Consider the following 22229-nt stretch of genomic DNA (forward strand, 5'->3'; position numbering starts at 1 on the left):
AGCACAGTTATCCTGTGATAATGACGGTGTCACACCCGTTTCGCTAATTTAATGACCATCTGTGAAGCCCGTCTGATTTAATTGTGTGAATCGGTGATAACACTTTCTGCGTTGTTTGAACAACGAGAGAAAACATGACACAGAGAAGTTTTTAAATATTGAGAAGAATATTGAGAATTATGAGAAGTTTTTAAATACACTGAGGTTCGAGAGATTGCAAATTTCCTGCTTAAAATTGCTTTAAAATGTATAAAGGGGCATGGAAGATTTTTTTTAAAGGCTACAGCTTAACTCTATTACTGTTTTAACACAGTAATAGAGTCTGGAAGGGAATATTTGTGGAATTATGCCAAATTAAAGTTATTTAACTTTGATAATATCCAAATATGGACTTTTATATAATCTGAAGTGGTTTAGGATACTCAAATGAATGGAATTATATATTCTCATTTTTAATATAAGCTGACAGTTCAACTGAAATAACCTGCAGAAGTAAATGAACAACAGAACAAAGTTTATGCAAGATTAAGATTTGTTCCACATGTCCGAAGTTGATAAAAAAAAAATAAATCCACACATGACAAAATTGGAAGGTGTATGACCACAAAGAATAATCTTTATTTTTTCCTTATCAAGATGCATTTAAGGATACAGAGACATTGGAATAAAAAACAGTTGAGAAAAAAAGTCACTGACATACAAAATTGAACCTACCTTAATGAACTGATCTACCCACCCTTCCCACTGACCCAACCCCAAATGGAGAACAATACAGACATGTAATTTCAGCCCTCAGCTAAAGGTAGCAGAAACACAAGCTACCACTTTTTATATAAAACCGGTGACAATTGTTGGGGGGGGGGTTGTTTATTTAAGTTTTAATGTGCTGTGCACAGTCATTTTAAGAAACCTTACAAAACCCCTAAACTGGGGGGGGGGGGGGGGGGGGGGGCATTTTTTTTTTTACAAGGGAATACAATGCAGGACTCATTCACTGGTTGACATATTTCACAGTGAAATAAGTGAATGAGAAAGTCCAATTGTTTACATGTCAAGAATAAAGCACAAATAAAACCAATAATGAGCATGATTCAAATCAGCCTGGCCCACAACCTATTGGAGATGTTACTTATTATTTATAAAAAAAAATTCCAGAGAACATCATTTTCCCCTTTCCCTTACTTCACAACTACTATTACATTATCTACAATCCCTACATTATTTTAGATGCAGCTCCATTTGGAAAAGTAGCTGCTGGGTTATCAGATACGCAATTAATGTTTTGAGTCTCTTGACATATATCAGAGATCAAATTTAAATGGCTTTATTTATTTTATACAAAAAAGGGCAAGCTGGAAGAAAATGAGGCAGCATCTTTCTGATTGTGAAAGTCCAAACTTTTACCATTTAATTAAAAACATACCACTTAGAAGCCAGTGTTCTCTGACGTGTGTTTGTCCTTCCATCCTACAAACACATTTTCACCTTGCTCTTATCTGAGAATGTAGTTAGGAGCCATCAACATTGTCATCCTAGCACTGAGAAAAGGTTTTAAACACAACCCAGTCCCTGAGCCAAAGAGAAAATCAATTGTTGTCACCGTCAATCTCCAAAACAATTTTTGTTCCATCAAATATTGCTAAATTATTACTGAAAAAAAAGAAAAAGACATTGTTGGGAGCTTAAAAAAAAAAAAAAAAAAAAAAAAAAAAAAAGTTCTAAACTTGAGTCCACTGATCCATGACATGTAGAGCTCTGGGGGACAACGCCGCAGTCCAGGGCTCTGTTGTCCATTGGAGCTATTGTAAAAAAATTAATCAAGTAAGATGTTCAGCTTGGATTAGACAGTTGAGTACCACTCAAAATGTTTTAAACAATGCACATTAACGTTTCCAGACAGGAAATTGACTACATTATGGACATCTTGATTTTTCTTTTTGAACAAAGGAAAAGAGAAAGATGCAAGGATTTATTTCACCCCCCCCCTTCGAAACCCAGCATTAAAGATTCCACCCCGAAACCTGTTAATATTTACACAAATAAAGATCAACCTGGAGGAAAAATAAAGTGTGCTTCATTACCATTGTTTCATGTTGAGAATCGTCTGAATTAAATTACAGTTAAAAATATTTGTATTTAAAAAAAGGGGAAGAGGGAAAAATAAACAATAACACTGGAATAAAACACTGAAGTCCACACCCAAAGCCTGCTGCCTGATGTGCGGGGCTTATGCTGGTCTGTGTCAATGTGTGTTTCTGACAGTAATCGCGCAATAAAGAGAGTGAGAAACAGCACCAGAGAACAGAAGAAATGGACAGAAACAGATGAACAAAGTGATAGATATATAGATAAAGCAAAACAGATGTATTCTGATGCATGTGTATTTGTGAAATATGGTTTGGTAGGTCATAACAGAGGAAAAAGGAGAAAAACGTCTAAACATGGTGAAATCTGACATGTGATGGTGGAGGGTTGTGGCCTAACAGCAAAGTACTTTAGTCCTCCAGCACAATTGGTTCGTTGGTACTGGAGGGCAGGATGGGTACAGGAAGCGGCCTTGGTGGCAGAGGAATTTTCACCCTGACAGGGATGTTTGGTTTCCTAGCTGCCCTTCTCATCTCTGCTTGAGACAGGTGTTTTCTCAAGGCTCTGAAGAAAGCAGACAAACACACATTAATCATAAAATAGAAAGGCAAACTTGACGCAGTGGTCAAACGTCGCATGCATAGTTACTATAACGCACCTGGTTTCTTTAGTAGCCACAAACACTACGGGATTGGGGGCATCTCCTTGGCTGACTCTCTGACGCTTTATTACTGACTGAGAAGTTGTCCTCATGCTGGACATAAACAGCCTCCCGTTAGTGGAAAAGGGGTGCCCTCCCACCTGTGGCCAATAGAAAATGAGTTTGGTAAAAGGATAAAAAGGGACACCTTTGGGTTTAACGCCTCTGAAAGCTACCACACTCAATTTCATCTGAAGGGCTGAATTACTTACATTTTGCAAATGTCACTAATACCCCTTTTACCATTGCTGTTCAGCAGCTAACAGTTTAACGTTCATTCCCTGTCTACACTGGTGTAACACTGTCCTAACTACATTTGCGCCAATAAAGCAGTTCCTAATTTGAGGGAGGGTGGGAGGGGAAGAGAAGAAAATAAACATACAAAAACAACTTACTGAGCTTCCACTATCACAGAGCCTCTTTCCAAGCAGAGCAGGGGCACTGCGGGGTTGGCTTGCCTGATTACGGTTGATTGGGGTGGGAGCACCACGAGGAGCTTTTAGTTTTAGAGGTGCCTGAACAGCTGAGGGACAAAAGAGACGTAACTCAATACACCCATACAAACCATAGAAATCAAGAAACCTTTCGAATTTTGCCCAGGAAAATTCTCACCAAGTTCTTTCACTATATTCACAAGAGATGGTCGTGGAATAGGTCGATTCTTCATAGCATTCTTAGATGCTTTAGGAAGTCTTATCATACCTGAATGAATAAAAAAAAAAAGAAAAAAGTTTATCATCTTATGGCATTAAATATTTGAAAATATTTGGAATTAGGAGTTCTGTACATATCCGTTTCTTAAAACAATTTTAGTGCTGCTTAGGACAGCATTTCCCCAATCCAGGTCCTGGGGGCACACTCTTCAGCATATTTTAGTGTTTTCACTGATCCACACTTGAACTAGTTTATAAGCTCATTAATAACTCATTTTAAATATCAGATTTAAAATGGGAGTCTTCATGGAAAACTGCAATTCAACGTGTGTACAGGACCAGAGGTGAGAAATACTGGTGTATGAAACATACTCTTACAAAAACTCTGATACTGACAACAGCATCTCTACAAATTGTTTTCTTTTTTATTCGTATTCCCTTACATGTTTCAGACAGACGTAATAGCAGTTCACTCACACTCTGCTTTGACAGCATTGGCATTGATGGAGGCGTAGGGCCTGCGGGCAGCGCGGCGGGACTGCAGGATGTCCTGGCAGACACGGCGGGCAATGCGGGTCAGCTTGGTTGTCTGCAGAATAAATGTCTGCCGGTTTTTAGCCAACAACTTGGCTCTCCCAGCGCTGCTGGTGAACGGGGACATGCCCTGCACTTCCTGACGTGTCATGTGTCCGCGTGGCGCTGCATCCTAAAAAAACGGGAACACAAAGATCAGTCAAGGAGGTGGACTGATCTTGAAATCTGCTGTCTAATACTAAAATGAGCATGAAAATGAAACGGCTTTGAGGTATACCGAGCCTGTTCTTGTAGCACCCTCTAATTGTGTGGGGGTCTTCAAGCCACCATACTTCTTCCAGTAAATCCAGCAGGAGGCGCAGAGTCGACACTGCATGTTCGGAGGCCCCCATGCATACCACTGAGGCGATTGGGCAGCTGGAGGTGCATAAAGGACATTTCAGTGTGAAAGGAATGACACTAATATCTCTTAGATTAAGTAGTGTTCAACCATGTCCAGTGATGATATAATGTCCTAGCGTCAGTAGGTAAGTCAGAGAAAGTTCTGAGTGAAATGCTGTAAATGTGGAGTAAGCATTACTGTAATATTATGGTACTCACTGTGGCAGCTCTCGCAGCACAGTCCTTTCTGGAAGCCTGCAGCTCCATTCATTCCAGGCTTGTTACCAGGGGCCATGATCTGGTTAGGGTTGGGTTTGGTGCTGATGTAAAAAAAAAAAATAAAAATAAATAAAAGATATAAATCATCATTTGTTAGTAAAATATTTAAGACTGAAAACATCAAACAACATCAAATTATAAAGCATAGTTCAAGAAAATGAGAACAAAAAACAGCTGAATGTTAAAGCAATTGATATTACTAGTGCTGTTCTGAATGTAATTTTTAGAGCTTTGAAGCTGTATCCAGAGTAACCAGAAAATATTAGAATATTTGAGTGATGGTAGGTGTTTATTTTTTATAGTTTTTTTTTTCTTTTGTGTGTTTGGTTTTGTTCAGAAAATTGAAGACTTACACCTGATTTATAATCCCAAACTCCATGCTGGACCGCAGCACAACTCCTTGCTAGCCTTGCTCACTAAACCCTGCATACACTCTGCCACTAAAGGCACAGCATATACATGAATTAATCAGAGCTTTGTGGAGGTGGTCTAATTTCATAATTTCAGGTACAAAGCTGACAAAATGAACTGGGACTTCTCTACGTTTTGTTGTGTTTGCTGTTTACTGTTTAAAGCTGTTTTAGGCTTTATTTCATACAAGTACTTTAATGTTGAAGAGTCTGAATATGGGTGAGGTGTGGTTTTCAAATGAGCATATTGCTTAAAAAAATAAATAAATAAATAAAAAGAGAGAAGAGAGCCTGAATATGGGTGGGGTGGAGTGTTGTCTTTTATCGATAACTTTCATTTAGGCAAAAAACAATTTGAATCTCAAAATTTAAAACAGAATATCTACCCAACAAACAAATTTCCAAATGTGTGTCACCAGCCCTAGAGATTACAAATGTAACGCTTCCTTGCCATTATTATAGCCAACTAATCTAGAACCCACTTACACAGTTGTTATTACAGTAAATACTCACTAGGTGGGGATGTAAACCTGTTTCAATTTACTGTCAGCCTCTGCTGCCTTTAGCCTTTTCTGAAAGCAAATAACAAAAGCATAACTCCTCAGCACACAGATAAATGAGAATTTGAATGTAAGCAATTAGGGCCCTATTTACACTTGGCCTTAAATGTGTGTCTATATGGACATTGTCTGTTTACATATTAAAAAGGGAAAGAGTAATTGTGCTTATGACAGAATTTCCTCAGATCTATTGTGCACACTGCTCTGCAATGCCAAAAGGTTTCAAAAACCACTACAGCATTATAAACAAAATGAAATACAATACGGCATTTATAAATGCCACCTACTCTGCCCCACATCACATTAGCATGCAAAAATTTAAAATGTACATGGCAAAATGAGATTTGATCACTGTATACTGGAAATAAATTACTATGATTAGAGGTTAACATCCAAGTTTAAACCGGGCCCAAATACAAAAAAACAAAATTAGACTGAAAAATTATCAAGTATGGTTACCTGCTGGATGTAACGGTCTGTGGTCTTCCACATATAGTAGAACTGAACCACACTGGCTAATGACTTCCAGGGCAACTGGACAACATAAAAAAAGCAATTAAAAATGCGAGGTGAGTGTTACATAGAACAAACATGGACCATTTTACAGTCCATAAAATAAGATACATGCGAAATGTGAGGAAGTAGTAAGAGTTCATGAACTCACAAAATCCTGCCGAATATCATTAAAGTCTTTCCCATATTTCTCCAGGGCTTCTTCAAACAACATGGCCTCTGAGGCACTCCACTCCTCCATCTCGTCCCGGCATAGAACAGGCCCACCCTGTGGCACCAACGTCGACATGGCCTTGGCCAAGTCATAGCCATTCTTCTGCAAGGTGTCCATTGCATGAAACTGGGGAAAGAAAGAAAGCACAATAGAAAAAAGGTTGCAATAGCACATTTTAAGTTTATCTTGTATTCTAAAAATAAATACTATTTTTATCAAATAAAACAAAAAAGCTACATTTAAGTTTGTTCATGTAGAGGATGTGTTATTTTCACCTGAATAAATCTAATACATTTCATTTTGAACAGAATACACTTCTAAAAAGAGTAAACAATGAACAACTAAAGGATGTAAATTCTAATAATAATTTTTTCTCCATTTCTTTTGTCCTGCCTTACCAATTTTACATTTTACATTTACAAATTTACATTTTACTTGCAGTGAGTAGGGGGAGAGACAGCAAGCAATTCCCTTAACATTCTTAACGGTAACAGGATCACAAATATATTTGGCAGAACAATGCATTTCAGCATTAAAAGGCAGTAAAGACAGGACAATGACATTATAACACACAGTTCATGAATAATTAAATACAAGAAACATCTTCACATAGTGCAATAAAGTATGATGCATAATTATATGACTAAGTGTGTCTATGCATTTGTCTCTTCCCACCAGTGTTATGTCTCTGGACGCGGCTGCTGCGCTCATGTGGAGGCTCGGCTGGCGAATGGAGCTGCTGCAGTCTAATGCACGGGCGAACGTCCCCACAGCCCTGTAACACAGTTATCATGAATGCTATAAATACACCTCATGCGTATCTCAGTATTGAGCAATGTATAATTCACTTCCAGTGAGCCAAACATTTCTTCAATCCTGGCAAAGATATTCATTAAAATTTAAAATGTAATGACAATTGTGTACTTATGTATGCAGAATAGATTTTGTGCCCTGATTAACAACTGGCTTCACAGCACACAATATATCAGAATAATATATTTGATAGGAACAATATCACATACAGAAAATCTTACTGAAGGCTTACTTCTGTGACAAATCAACCATATTTACTTGTCCTATAGATGGCAACACTAAACACAAAAACAACTGCATAATCCTAGCTATGTGAAAGAATACTCAATCCTACTTTAGCATTAAAATGTTACCATTATGTATTGGTATAAAGGATTAATTAAAAAAAATTGTGTTCACAAAGTTTCCACAAAATATTCAGTTTTCTTTTCAAATAAATAAAATTCATTTTTAAAAGCCATCTTATCAATGGAATCCCCTTAGCCAAATTACTGACTTATTCCAAAACACATTACCCAGGGACATTCTTCACCAAGCAGACACTAAACTGAAAGTTACAGCTTTTATTATGAGGTACACAAGCTATACAACACAGTGTTAAGTATTGATGTTAATACGTTTTCAGTGGAAAAATAGTTCTGCTCCCACTATCATTTCCATGCAAGTTATCCATGATAACTCAGATAACACATAACATTGCAGTGTTTCTTTGTAATGAAGCACTTCACTAAATCCATACACATCTCTACTCATTGCAACATAAAGATAAAGATGACATAAAAAACATAAAAAATGTTCTGTATGTCAATCAGTTGTGATTCTGGAACTTGTGGAGTTAGTATGAGCCATAAGTATGGTTCCCATAGCGACAGGAGCAAGTTGTGATCCAATGGTGAATCTGACTCACCGAGCCACCACCAGAAACTGATCTATTTGAGAGTCCTTCAGTTGGTTATCTGGATCCCACACCTTCGTTTCCAGTTTCTCCTGTACTCGATTGTCTGTTTCACCTACAGTAAGACAAGTACAAAATTGTGTTGGTCTATATGCAAACTTCAAGACAATTTAACTTTGAGAACCTACAAGATAAAATTCAATCTAATGCCTTCAAGCAGACAACTAAGAGAAGCAATTATATATCCAATTTTTTGTTCACACTACCTTCTGAGAGTTTATCAGGGACCTCAGCCTGGTATTTGGAGCCCACCCTGATCTCGCCTTGATCAGCAAGCAGGGTCTTCTGAACTGGGTCAAACACCAATGAGTAAAAGAAACAGTCCTGTAGAGAACAAACCCAAAAATACTCCATTACACTGACTGCAAGAAAAACTACTGCAATATTTCCCTTGTAGTAATAGGCCTATGATTGGAGTTTGTCCTCAGGCTTACAGGATTCACTCAACTCTAACAATTTCATGTTTTACTGAAACATAATCTAAAATGAGTTTGGTCTTACCTCCCGTTCTAGGTAGCTTGTTAAAACATCAGTCTCATTCAGAAGTGTGACATTACATTTTCCTCTGTGAACAAACAAACATTGAGCTATAAAACCTTGTCTTTTTGAAACAATAACTTCAGGTAACTGTCAGTGTAAGTTAATATAAGCTATGAGAGAATACTTATTAATAAAATTAATGTGTTTTACAGAATCTTCTGATGCACTCATGATTTTATTAGCATACTACATAATTTCTTTTTTAAAATATGGATTAATCAAAGAATGTATGTAATAAACTAGACGCTGCAGAGAGAAAAAAATCCCTTCTGTGTGCGTTTTTGTGTGAGAGAGAATGATTTACCGTATGTGTGTGGCAGGAAGAGACTCAAATTGCCGGGACAGGAACAGTTCTCTGTGTTTAAGCTGGTGTTTCTGTTGCTCAGTGATTGGTGGCTGCTTGGACTCCTCCTCAAAGTCTCCTGCAAGAACCCGCACATGCATCAGTTCTCATTGCTCTTAAAAAGAAATAGTTTTCTTTAAATAAAAAAAATATATATATATTAGATGCGAGACCCCCCCACCGTCAGGGCACCGTTCCATACCCTTGGAATGAGTTGGAGTAGCTCTTTGGCTACATTAGATATAAGAAGTCAGCCCAAATACGTTTATTAGTTTTCTTATACATTTCAGTAATTAATTATCCTGGCCCAGCATGGAATGAGTAGTATTACAATAGAAAAAATTGCTATTATTATTATTAGAACGTTTTCATTTAGTCACACATTTTGACTAATATAAATTACTTGACTGAACGAAATCTTTGTCATTTAGAGAAAACAAACAGTGAAGAACACATAGGAAAGAGGACTTGATCTGGTAAATATTTTTTCAAACTAATCTAGGGCAAACTTGTTTTACAGGTAAATGCACAAAAATCTTTACAGCATTGCTCTAACTTCTGGTGTCCATCTTCCCAGAAGAGAAGAGGCTATTGCTGCAGCAGAGAAGACAGACTTAGTAATTCCCTTAATACCCTTGATATAAAAAGAGCAGGTATCAACATAAATGCGAAAAATACTCTTATTTATTGAACCATAAGAAATATTTCACAATAAGCATTCAAAATTCCGCATTCCTCATCTCTTAAATGAGTGCTTGTAAGAGGGGAGACCTGATGGGACTATCAGATGATCAGGGTGGACTCCACCCCTGTGCTCAGCCAGAGGAAACCCCGTCAGCGAGTGGGCGGGGTCTTTGACCACACCCCTCTCCATTAACCCCTCCTGCCACTCCAGATCCCCCCCCACCTCGGCCAGCCTGTCCCTGCCAGATTTACTAGGAAACCCTGTACACAAACCTGAGGCACCCATCCCCCACTGAGTAACAACCCCGCCCCCAACACACACACACACACACAAGTCAGTCTCACAGGCTAGCAAACACACACTCCTTGACAAAGACACCAGCGAGTTGGTGTTAACTCTTTCTGTGCCAGGAGAGACCCAAGAAGGCTCTTTTGTTCAAAGACGGCAGAGCTAAAACTGTGGGCTAAGGGCCAACAGAGGACAAGCTCACAGAAGCCCAGACAGGGTGTTTGGGGGGGGGGGGGGGTGTAGTCTGGAGTATAAGGAGAATAAGAAAGTGAGACGAGGAAAGGTGTAACCTCAGTGGGTGGAACACAAGCCTAGGTCATCCTTCTGTAACAGCAGCATGTTAAATAACCATGCAAGAATAGCCCAACACCATAAAGAGCTGCACAGCAGGGTACACAAAGCTTGAGCAGTGCAGAAGTAGTGGAATCATAGAGCAGTGCTCTAAATCCCATAAATAAGCCAAACAGACTTTGCCCCGCTTTGAGATGGTGGTCTGCCTCGGTTGGGACATTGTTTCCATTCCCTCCCTTCAAACTTTAGTAAATAAACATTTGGGTCTAACACACTTCTCATTAAGAGTGAAACTAAATTGCTGGTGGGCCAACCCATGAGGCAATTGAAAGCACTGTTGAGGGACCAGCTTATGGAAAATGTGCTTGTTTTCAATTTGCCACCAAACAAAGTTTAACAGCTTCTAGCCACTCATTCCTTGATCTGAAAAAATATAGGATTACAATAGTCTTTCACATTATACAATGTTTCCTGATTTTTTTCTTTCTGTCTGGAAGTTGGAAAACTGCATCCATCAGTCGAAGGCACAATGATAAAGCTCTATGGTAGTGATACATTTAAAATGCTATAAAACAAAAAAATATATATATCCGTCTATCTGGTAAATCAACTACACTGTCTACACTGTAGCCCACAGTGGCCAAATAAGGCACCTGACAAAATTTGTTTGTTCGCACAAGGTATTCTGGTGGCCAGTTGATTGATGTCAATTGAGGGCAGAAGAATAGTTTTTATTATTTTGACTTCTTATTCTTCATTTGAAGTATTTGCAAGAAAGACACCCAGGATTACTCAATGTGCTACCCACAAAATCCAACACAATTATTTTACTCTGTAATTATAAATTTGCCCCCCAAAAAATAAATAAATAAATCACGCATTATTAAAATGTTTAGTGTGAATATAAAACCCTAACAGACTAGGAGGAGCATGTTGCAGTACTTACTGGCATTGCTGTCAGCCAGAGTATTCAGATTGCCTGATATATCTCTTCTTCTGAAGAGGCACACCACCTTGGCTTCTACATTTCCATTAGCCGTCTGCAAGGGGCAATTGACAGGAGAGAAAGATTTACAATAAAGAGCTTACTAAGCTATATATAAAAAATAAAAATAAAACAAAAAGCTGAATTTAACTGAAACAACAAAAAAAAAAAATCTAAATCATTTAGATCACTGCATTAAACCAGTCACAATTCCAAATTTGTACGCCAATAAAAATGCAAAAAATTTAACACTTAGGAAACTTTCTTAACTCTTATCCATTTAACAAAATGTCAAATTCACTCTACCTTGAACTGAGTTGTAAATAATCATTGTATATAAATGAGCAAATCCCAGTTATGGACACTCCATTCTAATGTCCACAATGAACTTTTCCAAGTGTTAGGGGACATTTGAAACATATATAAACGTGTAAATTACAATTCATTTAACATTTATCAAAATACCTTAAGTTTAGTTTACGCTAATTGAGCAAAACAGCAGGGATCTTTCACTGACAAAAACATGCATAACATGGGCTCTCTGGCACAAACTTCATCTGATTTCTTATGCTGTGCTCCACAGCAGTGTGAGCAGGTTACATAAATGCATTTAATCCCTGCTTTGAGAGACAGCCTAATGTCATTCTCTACATTATATAATAGCCTCTAATGGCAGGATCTAAACTCTTAAAGTCTGCCCCCCACTCATATCTATTAATCAAAATTACATATTTACCGGTTATTTCCAATAAAATGTTTAATATCTAGAAGTGGCCAAGATATAACTTTGGACAGTTGTATTGAACCTGCCTTTAAGTAAGAGAACTTAAAAAAAAAATGTCCACAAGTTTCACAAAAATATAGTATTTTTACACCCTTAGTAATCTTTAGAATAGAGATACAAGCTAAAAAATATATATATATCAGCATGCTCAATTTATGGTTTTCCCAAACCCACCTTGTTGAGTTCTTCTATTCTGCGGATCAGGTAGGGGTTGCTTGATGAGTTTTCAAAATACACATAATCTAAAGAAAGTGAAGGGCAAGAAAAAAAGCAATTAGTTACATGATTGATTTGTAGAGTATTTTGGCTAAAAGAAATCACACCGTACATTCTAAACAGGTTTTAAACACAATGTTCTTAAAAAAAACAAAATTTTTCTCTAAATGTAATAAAAAGCGTATTAATCCACTTAAACAACTGTTTATAAATAATAGATTTCTCTTGAATCTAAGTGTCTTCTATCATACAGCTACTACTGTAGAACAGTAAGACAGTATTCAATCCAATATAATTTCTATAAAATACATGCATGCACACTAAAGGTGAAAGAATTCACATATTTATAGTTAGAAAAATATTGAAACATGTTACAAGAAAATAAAATGATACACAGATTAGACTGAATCCAATTAATTTCACATGCATAAATTTGTCACCAGCTGCAATGGCAGCTTTATAACAAGAGAACAATAAAATCTCAATTAAATGCCAAATATCACAAACCAATAATTATTTTATAAACTTATTCATCTGAATAAGTTTGAGAGCCATAAATGCAACTTCTCCCAAGTAATTCAAATAGAATGCTGACATTTAGACATAAGAAAAAAATATGAACAATGTGGAACTCAGGGTGTCAGAGATACCATTTATATTTCATCAAGTGGTTTCAAATTCATTTTTGCAATACATACAAAAACATTATATCCTTAATATGAATGTGTTCAGAGAAAAAAAATGCTAGAGCATACCTTTAATGTAATAACTACTTAAATCCTATTTAACAAACACCACATCTTAAAATATAATCTTTTCTGACTTCTACTATAATTGATGAAATACCTCAGAGTTAAAATAATAATAATAATAATAATAATAAATTATCTAAAAACTCCCACGCAGTAAACTTCTGATAACATTCCAGGAGAAACAAGCACAGCACAAGAATTCCCATATATGATCAACATTGCCTTATTCTAATATATTAATATATGTAACACATCTTATTAAAATCAGTAATGAGAATATATGCTAAAGTAGGCCAAACAATGTGTAAGCAATCCACTTCTGTTTCATGTAGAATATGTAACAATTTTGATAACAACCATGGTCATCTAAAAGCTTTCTTCTCTTCATTCAGCCATGTTGTTAGCCTCTTCCCACAGGGACAAATTAAAATGGAGGTCTCTTCAGGTTCATACGCTTTATCACAGTGAATGGTGGAATGAAAAGATAGGGCCGTGGATCAATACATTCCCCTCAAAAAGAGAATGCACCTCTGTAAGTGATGCAGATACTGATTTTGAGAGGATTTAAAAACAGTCTGCAACATAATAGGATATAATTTGCTGTAGATTATGCAGTACAATTGTTTATATTAAACCATGCTTTGATGCCCAATATGATTATCAGATCAAAACTGTTCCACTTCATAAAATCAAAAAGTAGAAACTTGCAAAGTTCATAAATACAGTAAAAATGTAACACACTGAAATAAACTTGGTTATTTTTTTATCTTTTTTTCCTATAGAAATTTGCTTGTTAGAATTTGTTATTATCATTCCAAAGGCCAAGTATAGATGTCTATTACTCGACCAGCGTCTACTGGGAGATGACAAAATATCAGCCTGCTTGTTTGGTTTCCAATTAGTGATTTTCATGTAGACTTTTGTGCATTCTTGTTCTCTTCTACAGTCCATAGTCTATAGCTATGCTCAAAGCTACAGTATGTGATTTCAAATATAGCACCACATCTGAAGTCAGTAATATCTTTAAACTTTAACTGGTGGTCCTTAGGTCAGCATACAACTTAGCTGTAATTTCAGTGCTGAAGCTTCAATAAAGATAAAACTTAAACAGCACAGGACAGATGCAATACACTGTCACTACTGTGCATGAAATATGTACTTAAACAGACATAACTATCACCACCAAAACTAAAATGTAATAGTACAAGTTTCAATGTTTGCTTGAAACCTATACTACATGTAAAAGTCAAGCATCTAACTAAATTTTTTGAACTGTTTATATAAACTATACATGTAAAATTGACTTGCTGTCAGTTATGTATTCTGGCCTTAAAGCAAGAAAATGTGAAACATACTTCCTGTGAAAACAGGAACTATTTAATAATCATTCCAATCTCTCTCTGCTCTTGATGTATGCAAATAAATCTATATACATATAGAGATGTCACAATAATGAAATTTTACCTTGCGATTAATTGTCATACAAGTAATTGCAAATAAAAGTTTGTCTGTTTTTTAATGCCCCCAATATATTAATAGGCCTATATTAATGATAGCATAATAATGTATACACACTATTATGATAAAAGACACATCCATTTATTGAACAGCTTATTCATAAAGATATGTAAAGATATTTGTCTTTAAAGTAAATTTGTTTGTTTTAAAACAATAGTTGCTAAATCTCAAATCAAATGTACTATGGCTTAAACATCTGGCTTGGCATATTCTGGGCAAGGAATACTAAGAATACATTCACACAGCTGGTAAAGAGGCCCAAATCTGATGTCATATGTGACATGAATGTGTCATTCATGTGGCTGTGTGAACAGCGTAAAACGCACTGAATCTGACTTTTTCATATCAGATTTGGGCCATTTTCATATGTGGTATTGAAATCCGATCCATGTCCATTCTGTGGAAATTCGACTCTGTCTGAATGGCCAGGTCGGAAATCATGTGACTTTTTTACGTCACACTAGCTACTTTAAGGTGTTTAGGAGGTGGAAACGGCCAGGTCAAAGAATTTTCACAGGTTTTTCATTTCCTAATTTTTTTTTACAAAATGAAACTCCTGAAACCAGGTTCCTATCTCTTAATTTTAAGAAAATAAAACTTGTAGAAATTTGTATTAAGATTTTTTTTATAAAACAATAGAGAGCTTTGTTTTTAGGAGTTTTATATTAGGTTTGTTGTTCATGTCAGTATGAAGCTGTATAAATGTGGCTCATGGAAATAATAAACCCATTGTTGTCTATTTCTCTTTGGAGGTCTAGTGTTCATGAGAGACTCTGGAAATTTGTGCTTAGAGTGAATGAAAAATCTGTTCATGTTTTAATATTCTTTAGTCTCTAATTAATACCCTGTTTTTAATATAGAACTCATTTGGAATAAAGAAAAGGGAGGTTTTGTGAAATATCACTGCAGTAAAACACCAGTCCGGTCCCATTTCTTCATTTAAAAAAATTAAAGTGCTGTATGAAACAGTGAGGTCAGCACCTGAAGCATCATTCTTTGAGCATGCAGGTCAGTTAAGGAGCTTGTTCTGTTCAGACTTATGTCAGATACAAGTCATGTTATATAGACAGCGTGAACAGCAGGGGAAAAAATAAATAAATAAAAACCCACACAGATTTGGTCAACTTTTACCTGCTGTGAACGCAGCCTAAAATACTCACCCGAGAGCCTCTGGAAGAATCTGTTAATGCCATTGTCTCCCCAAGTTCACCGAACTGGGGTGGTGGATCTGTAGATGATTTCTCAGGTTTGTTGCATTGGCACCTTTTACTGCCACCGTTTTATTGCAAAGCTGACTGTTCTGATGAGTTGTGCTACCTTGTTGAAATGTGCCACAGTGTACTTGAATAATTACAGTTGCTTAAATAAATATGAATAAGCAGAAGATATGCATAGCCTAAATCTCCTTAATCATTTGTCTCACCTTATTTGTTTTAAAAAAAATACATGTAACTGATATTCTGTACATTAGGTTTAAAATAATATATAAAATGGCCACAGTCACAGCAAATCATTGCAGTTTAGAGCAAATAATCACGATCATGCGATTATGTAAGAATCGTGACAGGTCTATATACTTACGTATATTATTTATAGATAGAGCTGGACAATAATTCAATATCAATATATAATCGCAATATAAAATGTATCAGTAATAATATGATTTTTAAACACATTTTACATATTTCAGAAGGCATACATCATTTACAGCATCTGTCACTGACTGATGGTCATTACAGGGCACAGCCCAGTTCATTGCCCTCAATTTTAAAGTTAAAAATAAGCTTAATAATATTAATATTGACAAAGCCAAGAGGTTCATGCTCGAAGGTGATGTCATGTTTCTTGTTTGTTCTTGACAGTTTTTCTGTGGCTTTTGTGTGTCTGAACTATATTTATCGACTGAAATTTAGAAAGATATCGTAATATAAATATTGGCCATATTGTCCTGCCCCATTATAGATAGCTTTTTTAAAACCCTTAAATATGACTATGAACGCTACGGACAGATAAGCAGTTTAACAATAATTTTGAGCACTGTTTATTATTGCTGTACACAATTATAACAAAAAAAAAAAAAAAACCAAAAAAAAACATATCCATAGTAGGTGACACGAGTTGAAATTAATACTGATAAGGCAGACAATTTAAAGTCTTTAATTACGTAAATCCGGACCTAGCTGGCTCTAGTCGCATTTTAAATTATTTCACCTTGAATTTTTTACCTTGAAAACCACAAGTTAGTGAAGAGACATTTGTCTCAAACTTGATGACTTGGTTACTTTTGCTATTAATATGTAGATCATGCTTTATGACACTGCATTACTGACTTGACTGAAAATCACAAATCAAACAGTTTCTGCATGCTTGGATATACTTGATTCGATTTCATGACACTTGACTGTGTATGTAAAATATAGGACTGGCCCCAAATATTCGGATATTCTTTTGCTGGGTAGGCATTCTGTATTTAATTTTGAGATTTGGATATTAAGCTATAGATAAAGGCAACGCTTGTATAGTGTGCAAACCCAACTGACGTTGCAGAAAGTTGCAATATGCAAAAGCTGTTATTAAACTATACATGCAAAATTGTATATTGCTTTAATAATTTATTTATTCTTTGCTTCAATCCAACTTTAAATTTTTACTTATGTGGGGGACAAAATAGCAAGCACAGAATTTCTAGAAGAACATACAAATTTTTCTATGTGGTAAGGAAGAGAAAAGAATTGGTTGAAGGCGCAATTTAACTACTGACCGTTTCATGTAAATGCAAGAGCGAGAATGTTACAACAAATATAATCTCATCTGGGACTAGGTCTTGGGCATGAGCTGACAGAGCAGTCCTCAGCCCTGCGCCAAACTCTGGTCTATTACACTCATGGAGAGGGAACCAGAGAAGAACAGGTCAGACAAGTGTCAGACACCTTCTGCCAAAAGTGCAGGACAGCACACAAAAACTATGACTGGTGGGCTGTCTCTGGTGCTTCGGGATGGCCCAAAAGGGGCCCCAAATGGTTAGTGTCTTGTTGTTGAACTTGCTTAAATCCATGTTCATCACAACTGGCTTTGCTGTCTAGTTTGGAAAATGGCTTGGTTTCTCTTCCCTGTCCATCTACAGCAGCACTAGCCAACTCTTGGTGCCTGCCAACATTCATACAAAGGGTTGGATGGTTTCTGGACTGACTGACGAACAACTAACACAGGGGAGATAATTAGCTCTGTATCACCTAATTTTTCTTCTCTTCAAATATCTGTCTGGTTAAACGGTCAAAACTAAAGATAGCTTTTAACATACTTTTGATATTTTCAAACGTATCTACAGATCATATTGTATGATTCAGATATCACTTTGCATCCTATTCTTCATAACTAATAAGTTTAATCACAAAAGATGACCAAGGTATTAGTCTTCCAGCAGTCATCTGCATACAGTAAAAATTATAGTCTGAAATGAGGGATCGGAATTAGTGGTAAATCACAAAAGGCCAATCAATGAACTGCCAGTAGTTTAAGCCCCAAATAAATACTTGCGTTTCCCATTAACGTTATCAGGTTTTATGCATTAAATTTTTCCAAAGTCACCAAACCAAAAATGTAATTTTAAAAAATGGCTTTACTCTTCAGAACTAGTTGATAAAGTATCTTAAAATGGCAATACCTGCTAAGACACAATAAAAAAAAAGAAAGCTGTGTAAAAACAGTACAAAAATATCCTTGTTTCCACTACAGGAATACGCCAAAAACCAAAATAAAACCAACTTTATACATCACACTTTGGAACAAGCTATTCATGTCTAAACTACCTCAAAATGGCATAAAATAAATATATAAAACACAAAATTGAATAAATGTAAGTTATGTGAGTGTAAAAAAAACCCGGAAGAACCCATTAAAATGCAGATCAGCACAATGTCTCATTTCGTGGGCAGAAAAAAGTATGCACCTCTGATTTAACTTATTAGCAATTCATCTCTTATTTCTAAGTTAATAATTTAATTCTACATTTTACACAGTGCAGACTCTGAGATGGGTATTTAGAAAACCATTTAAAAAAAATTCACAATAACTAAATAAAAATAAAACTAAATATTAACTACTTCACCCAACCAGTCTGTATTTAACAATAAACACATAATTGATTGTACCACACACGAGGGCAGCAGTCCTGACTTCTAGCAGGCTGTCACCATCTGGAATTGTGAGCTTCATTCACAGCCAGAGGCAGCATGGTAGCATGCAGAAAGTCAAGTTCAATTACATTAAGGCACTGTACCCATTCCATATAAAACTAAACCTTTATAACTAATGCACAATTATCTTAAGTCAACGATAGAACAGAGAATCGTTACATGTGTTCATTATCAATATCAGCTTCAACAACAGTACCAAAAATATCTACTAGAACAAATATCTACTAAACAAATTACTCAGTACCTTTTTTCTATTCAAAATTAAATGTATTCAGAACTCTTTATCTACAGTAAAAATACCCAGGTTTACAAAAAAGACTTTCCCGGACTTTTGATAATACTTAGTTTTCTGACTTGCCCGATGAGGTGAAAATGCCAGTTATGAAAATATAGTACTGAATGAATTTTCTGATACACTGTAGTACCAGAGTAATAGAGCATTATAAAACTACTTTTGTCATTATTGCTAGAGAAATCTTGAGGTTTAGCCTGTACCAATATAATATTATACAAAAATCTAAGGCAGAATTTTTAGACAATACAAATACATATCAATACCTATACACTAACATTAAAGCCATCTTAGTTTCTGCATTCACTATCCATTTCATCAGTTGCAATTAACATAAGTGCACTTTATTTTTATTTTTATTTTTTTAGATATAATTTTATTACACTGAAATCCATCTGTTGCTGTGCGTACTTAGACCCAATTGAACCTGTTTAGCAGTCAGTACTGTTCTTACCATAGTACAAGATTTATTAAAAAAAACAAAATAAAAAAAAAACCCACCCAAGGTATGAACAGCTACTGATGGACTATAGTAATTAAGCAAATGTGTGGAAAATCTAGCTGATAAAATGGACACTTAGTATACAAACAAGGAAGCAACTTTAATGTTATCATCAGTCAGCATATGCCACCTATATTTTGCACCATAACTTAACTGATTTTTATGCAATACTTCTAAAATGTTGCATTCAGGCTCTGATCAGCGGGCTGAATTAGGTGAGGTTGGGTCAAGTCTGGTGGCAGAATTTGGTGCTCAGGGCTGTGTTAAACTAGGTTCTCACAGAAAGTTAGCAGGCCATATTCAGCTTCGGAACAAAATTTCATGGGTCAATAAATGCTTAAATGCCATTACATTTAATAAGATATATTTGTGCTAAAAAAAAAAGAAAATAAGGAGAACAGGAAGCGAGTAACCACTGACTGATTTCAAGACTGAGATAGTGTTACAGGCATGCATCAGTGGGAACATTGTCACTCGAGGGACCAGAATGTTAGTTTGTTTCAATACACATAAAAATGAGAAACACCATTCTCGCAATTCACTAAGGATCTATCAAAATACATTTTCCATTTTGATTTTCAATATATTAAGATGATAAGGCTGGACGCTCAAAAGGTACAGTTGTAAAGATCTTTGGTATGAGCAATCATTAATCCTCAGTATTCAGCAGTGAACTAAAATTGTTACACTGTTATAACTGACATTTGTTATGAAAGGTAAGAGATAATATATTCACTGGAGAGACCTACTGAGTGAATAAAAGGTGTTGTGCACTTAATGATGATCCACATTAACACAAGCTGGATGGAGTCTGGTTGGGTAGTAAGAGGCAAGGAGAGTCAATTAATGGGGAAAAAACCTACAGCATTTTTATCACATCAGACTGACCTATTTATAGTTGCTCTTACGGCTCAACATTCACATATAAAAACACAAAGGGCTGTGACCATTTAAGACAGAAACATATCAGGCTTTAAGCTTTACATGCAAGCATTGTTCAACACTGGTTGTCGTCAAATATTTAGCAAATTAAGATATAAATACGATCTATAAAAAAGTAGCCACAATCACATGTTGCAAGACACAAAGGTTTTGGGGGCAGGCAGCATCAATTTTACTAACAGTTAGCTTACTACTAGCTTGTAGCTAACATCAGTTACTAGCTAATTACAAGTATTGAAAGCTGCCAGATTATGTGGAGTTGAGTTTGGTAGCTGCTCTGAGCTCAGTCTGTCCTTAGGTTGCCCTAAATCCTGCTTGTCTTCTTTTTGGCAAAGTTTGGCTACAACTCCCAATGATAATAAAGCACTAAGCATTAAAACCTCGTGGGATACAGCCCCCAGATCACAGACTCACAGGTGAAAAACTGAAGGCACAGGAGCTGGAGATATTATTTTAGAACATACGATGCTGTACATTGCTTCATCTGGACCACACTTCCTTGCACAACTGTACAAATGCACTCAAAGCTGCTTTCTATGTGAGTCTGGGAGAGGTTGACGGAGTCTGAGTCAGGCTGAGTGTGAGGCTGGATAAGTCAGAGTGAGGCTGGGTTTGAGGCAGGAAGTGTCAGTGTGAGGCTCAGTATAAGTCTGGAAGGGTCAGAATAAGGCAGCTTGTGAGGCTGGAAGAGTCTGTGTGAGACCGGACGAGTCAGTTTGAGGCTTAATGTGATCCTGGAAGAGTCAGTGTGAGCCTGGAAGAGTCCGTGTGAGGCTCCGTGTGAGCATTGAAGAGTCAGTGTGAGGTTGGAAGAGTCCGTGTGAGGCTCAGTGTGATACTGGAAGAGTCGGTGTAAGGTTGGAAGAGTTTGTATGAGGCTGGACGTGTCAGAGTGAGGAGGAGTGGAGGTCGTTACCTCGCTCCTAAAGCCGGCCTTTGCAAAGAAGGCGGAAATAAAGAGAGAAAACGCCACCAGATGAGAGAATAGGCGCTAGCGTGCTAGTTAGCATGTATGCTAACTAGAAGACTAGCGTTAGTGTTAATCAGCGCTAGCCGCGCGGCTAAAGAAAGAGCATACTGACCGTTACAGCGCCGGGGTTTATCTTTAAATAACAACAACAAACACTCACCTCCGACTCGGTACATGTTGGCCGCCATTCTCCCTTCTCTCCCCCTCTCTGCGGATTAAACCGGAGCCGAGACTCCGCTCTGGGGCGAATAGAAGCGCGGCGGCGGCTCTCCCCTACGACTCGAAGCACGGAGCTGAACAAAAGCCCGAGAGCGGCGCCGGCACCGAGCGAACGGAGCCCGAGCGGCGGAAGAAAAAGTTCAAACTTTCCGTTGCGGCGACTCTCTGCAGGTCTAAGCGCGCTCTTTGTTCCCGTTCCCGGTAAACTGCGCGGTAACAAACCAGTCTCTCTCTTTCCGTGGCTCCCGGCTCCTTACACCTTCAGCCCCGCACACACGCACTCTCAGCCATCCGTTAGTCTCTCTCACACATACACACTCGCTAGCTCGCTCTCACTCCACTCTTCCTCTCATCCTCCGCGCTCCCCGCTTCATCCTCCTCTTCTTCACCTCCGCTCGGCTCTCACCCCTCCTCCCCGTTTCTCCTCAACGTCATCTTCGGAAGCTCTAGACGTCATTGTAGATCTCCCCGAGTCCCGCCGAACTCAAGCCTTTGACACATTTGTTACACTACATGATTTTGAACGCTATTTAGTATATGAGACATTTATAGACAGATTTGGTGTTCGAGCCAAAGATTATTTATTTAAGCACTATCACTCATTTACCA

The 22229-nt window shown here is 37.0% G+C and overlaps 1 protein-coding gene across 2 annotated transcripts; it reads right to left on the reverse strand.

Moving 5' to 3' along the window:
- Window positions 1-586: 586 nt before the first annotated feature.
- mta2 (metastasis associated 1 family, member 2) lies at window positions 587-22032 on the reverse strand. 2 transcript variants are annotated; one of them, XM_066681178.1, is made up of 18 exons: window positions 21562-22032; window positions 12188-12255; window positions 11191-11284; window positions 8942-9059; window positions 8599-8662; window positions 8304-8421; window positions 8050-8152; window positions 7005-7104; window positions 6267-6455; window positions 6062-6136; window positions 5556-5614; window positions 4573-4673; window positions 4250-4389; window positions 3916-4144; window positions 3398-3487; window positions 3181-3308; window positions 2744-2886; window positions 587-2649 (listed from the first exon to the last, which is right to left on the reverse strand). In XM_066681178.1, the coding sequence occupies exons 1-18, from the start codon at window positions 21587-21589 to the stop codon at window positions 2496-2498; spliced, it is 2001 nt and encodes a 666-aa protein (XP_066537275.1). In that variant the 5' UTR covers window positions 21590-22032; the 3' UTR covers window positions 587-2495. The 2 variants fall into 2 exon arrangements, with proteins under 2 accessions (XP_066537275.1, XP_066537276.1); XM_066681179.1 differs by lacking the exon at window positions 2744-2886.
- Between the last annotated feature and the right edge of the window lie 197 nt (window positions 22033-22229).

Source organism: Hoplias malabaricus, chromosome 9 (genome assembly GCF_029633855.1).
Source record: "Hoplias malabaricus isolate fHopMal1 chromosome 9, fHopMal1.hap1, whole genome shotgun sequence".
NCBI classification, from domain to species: Eukaryota; Metazoa; Chordata; class Actinopteri; order Characiformes; family Erythrinidae; genus Hoplias; species Hoplias malabaricus.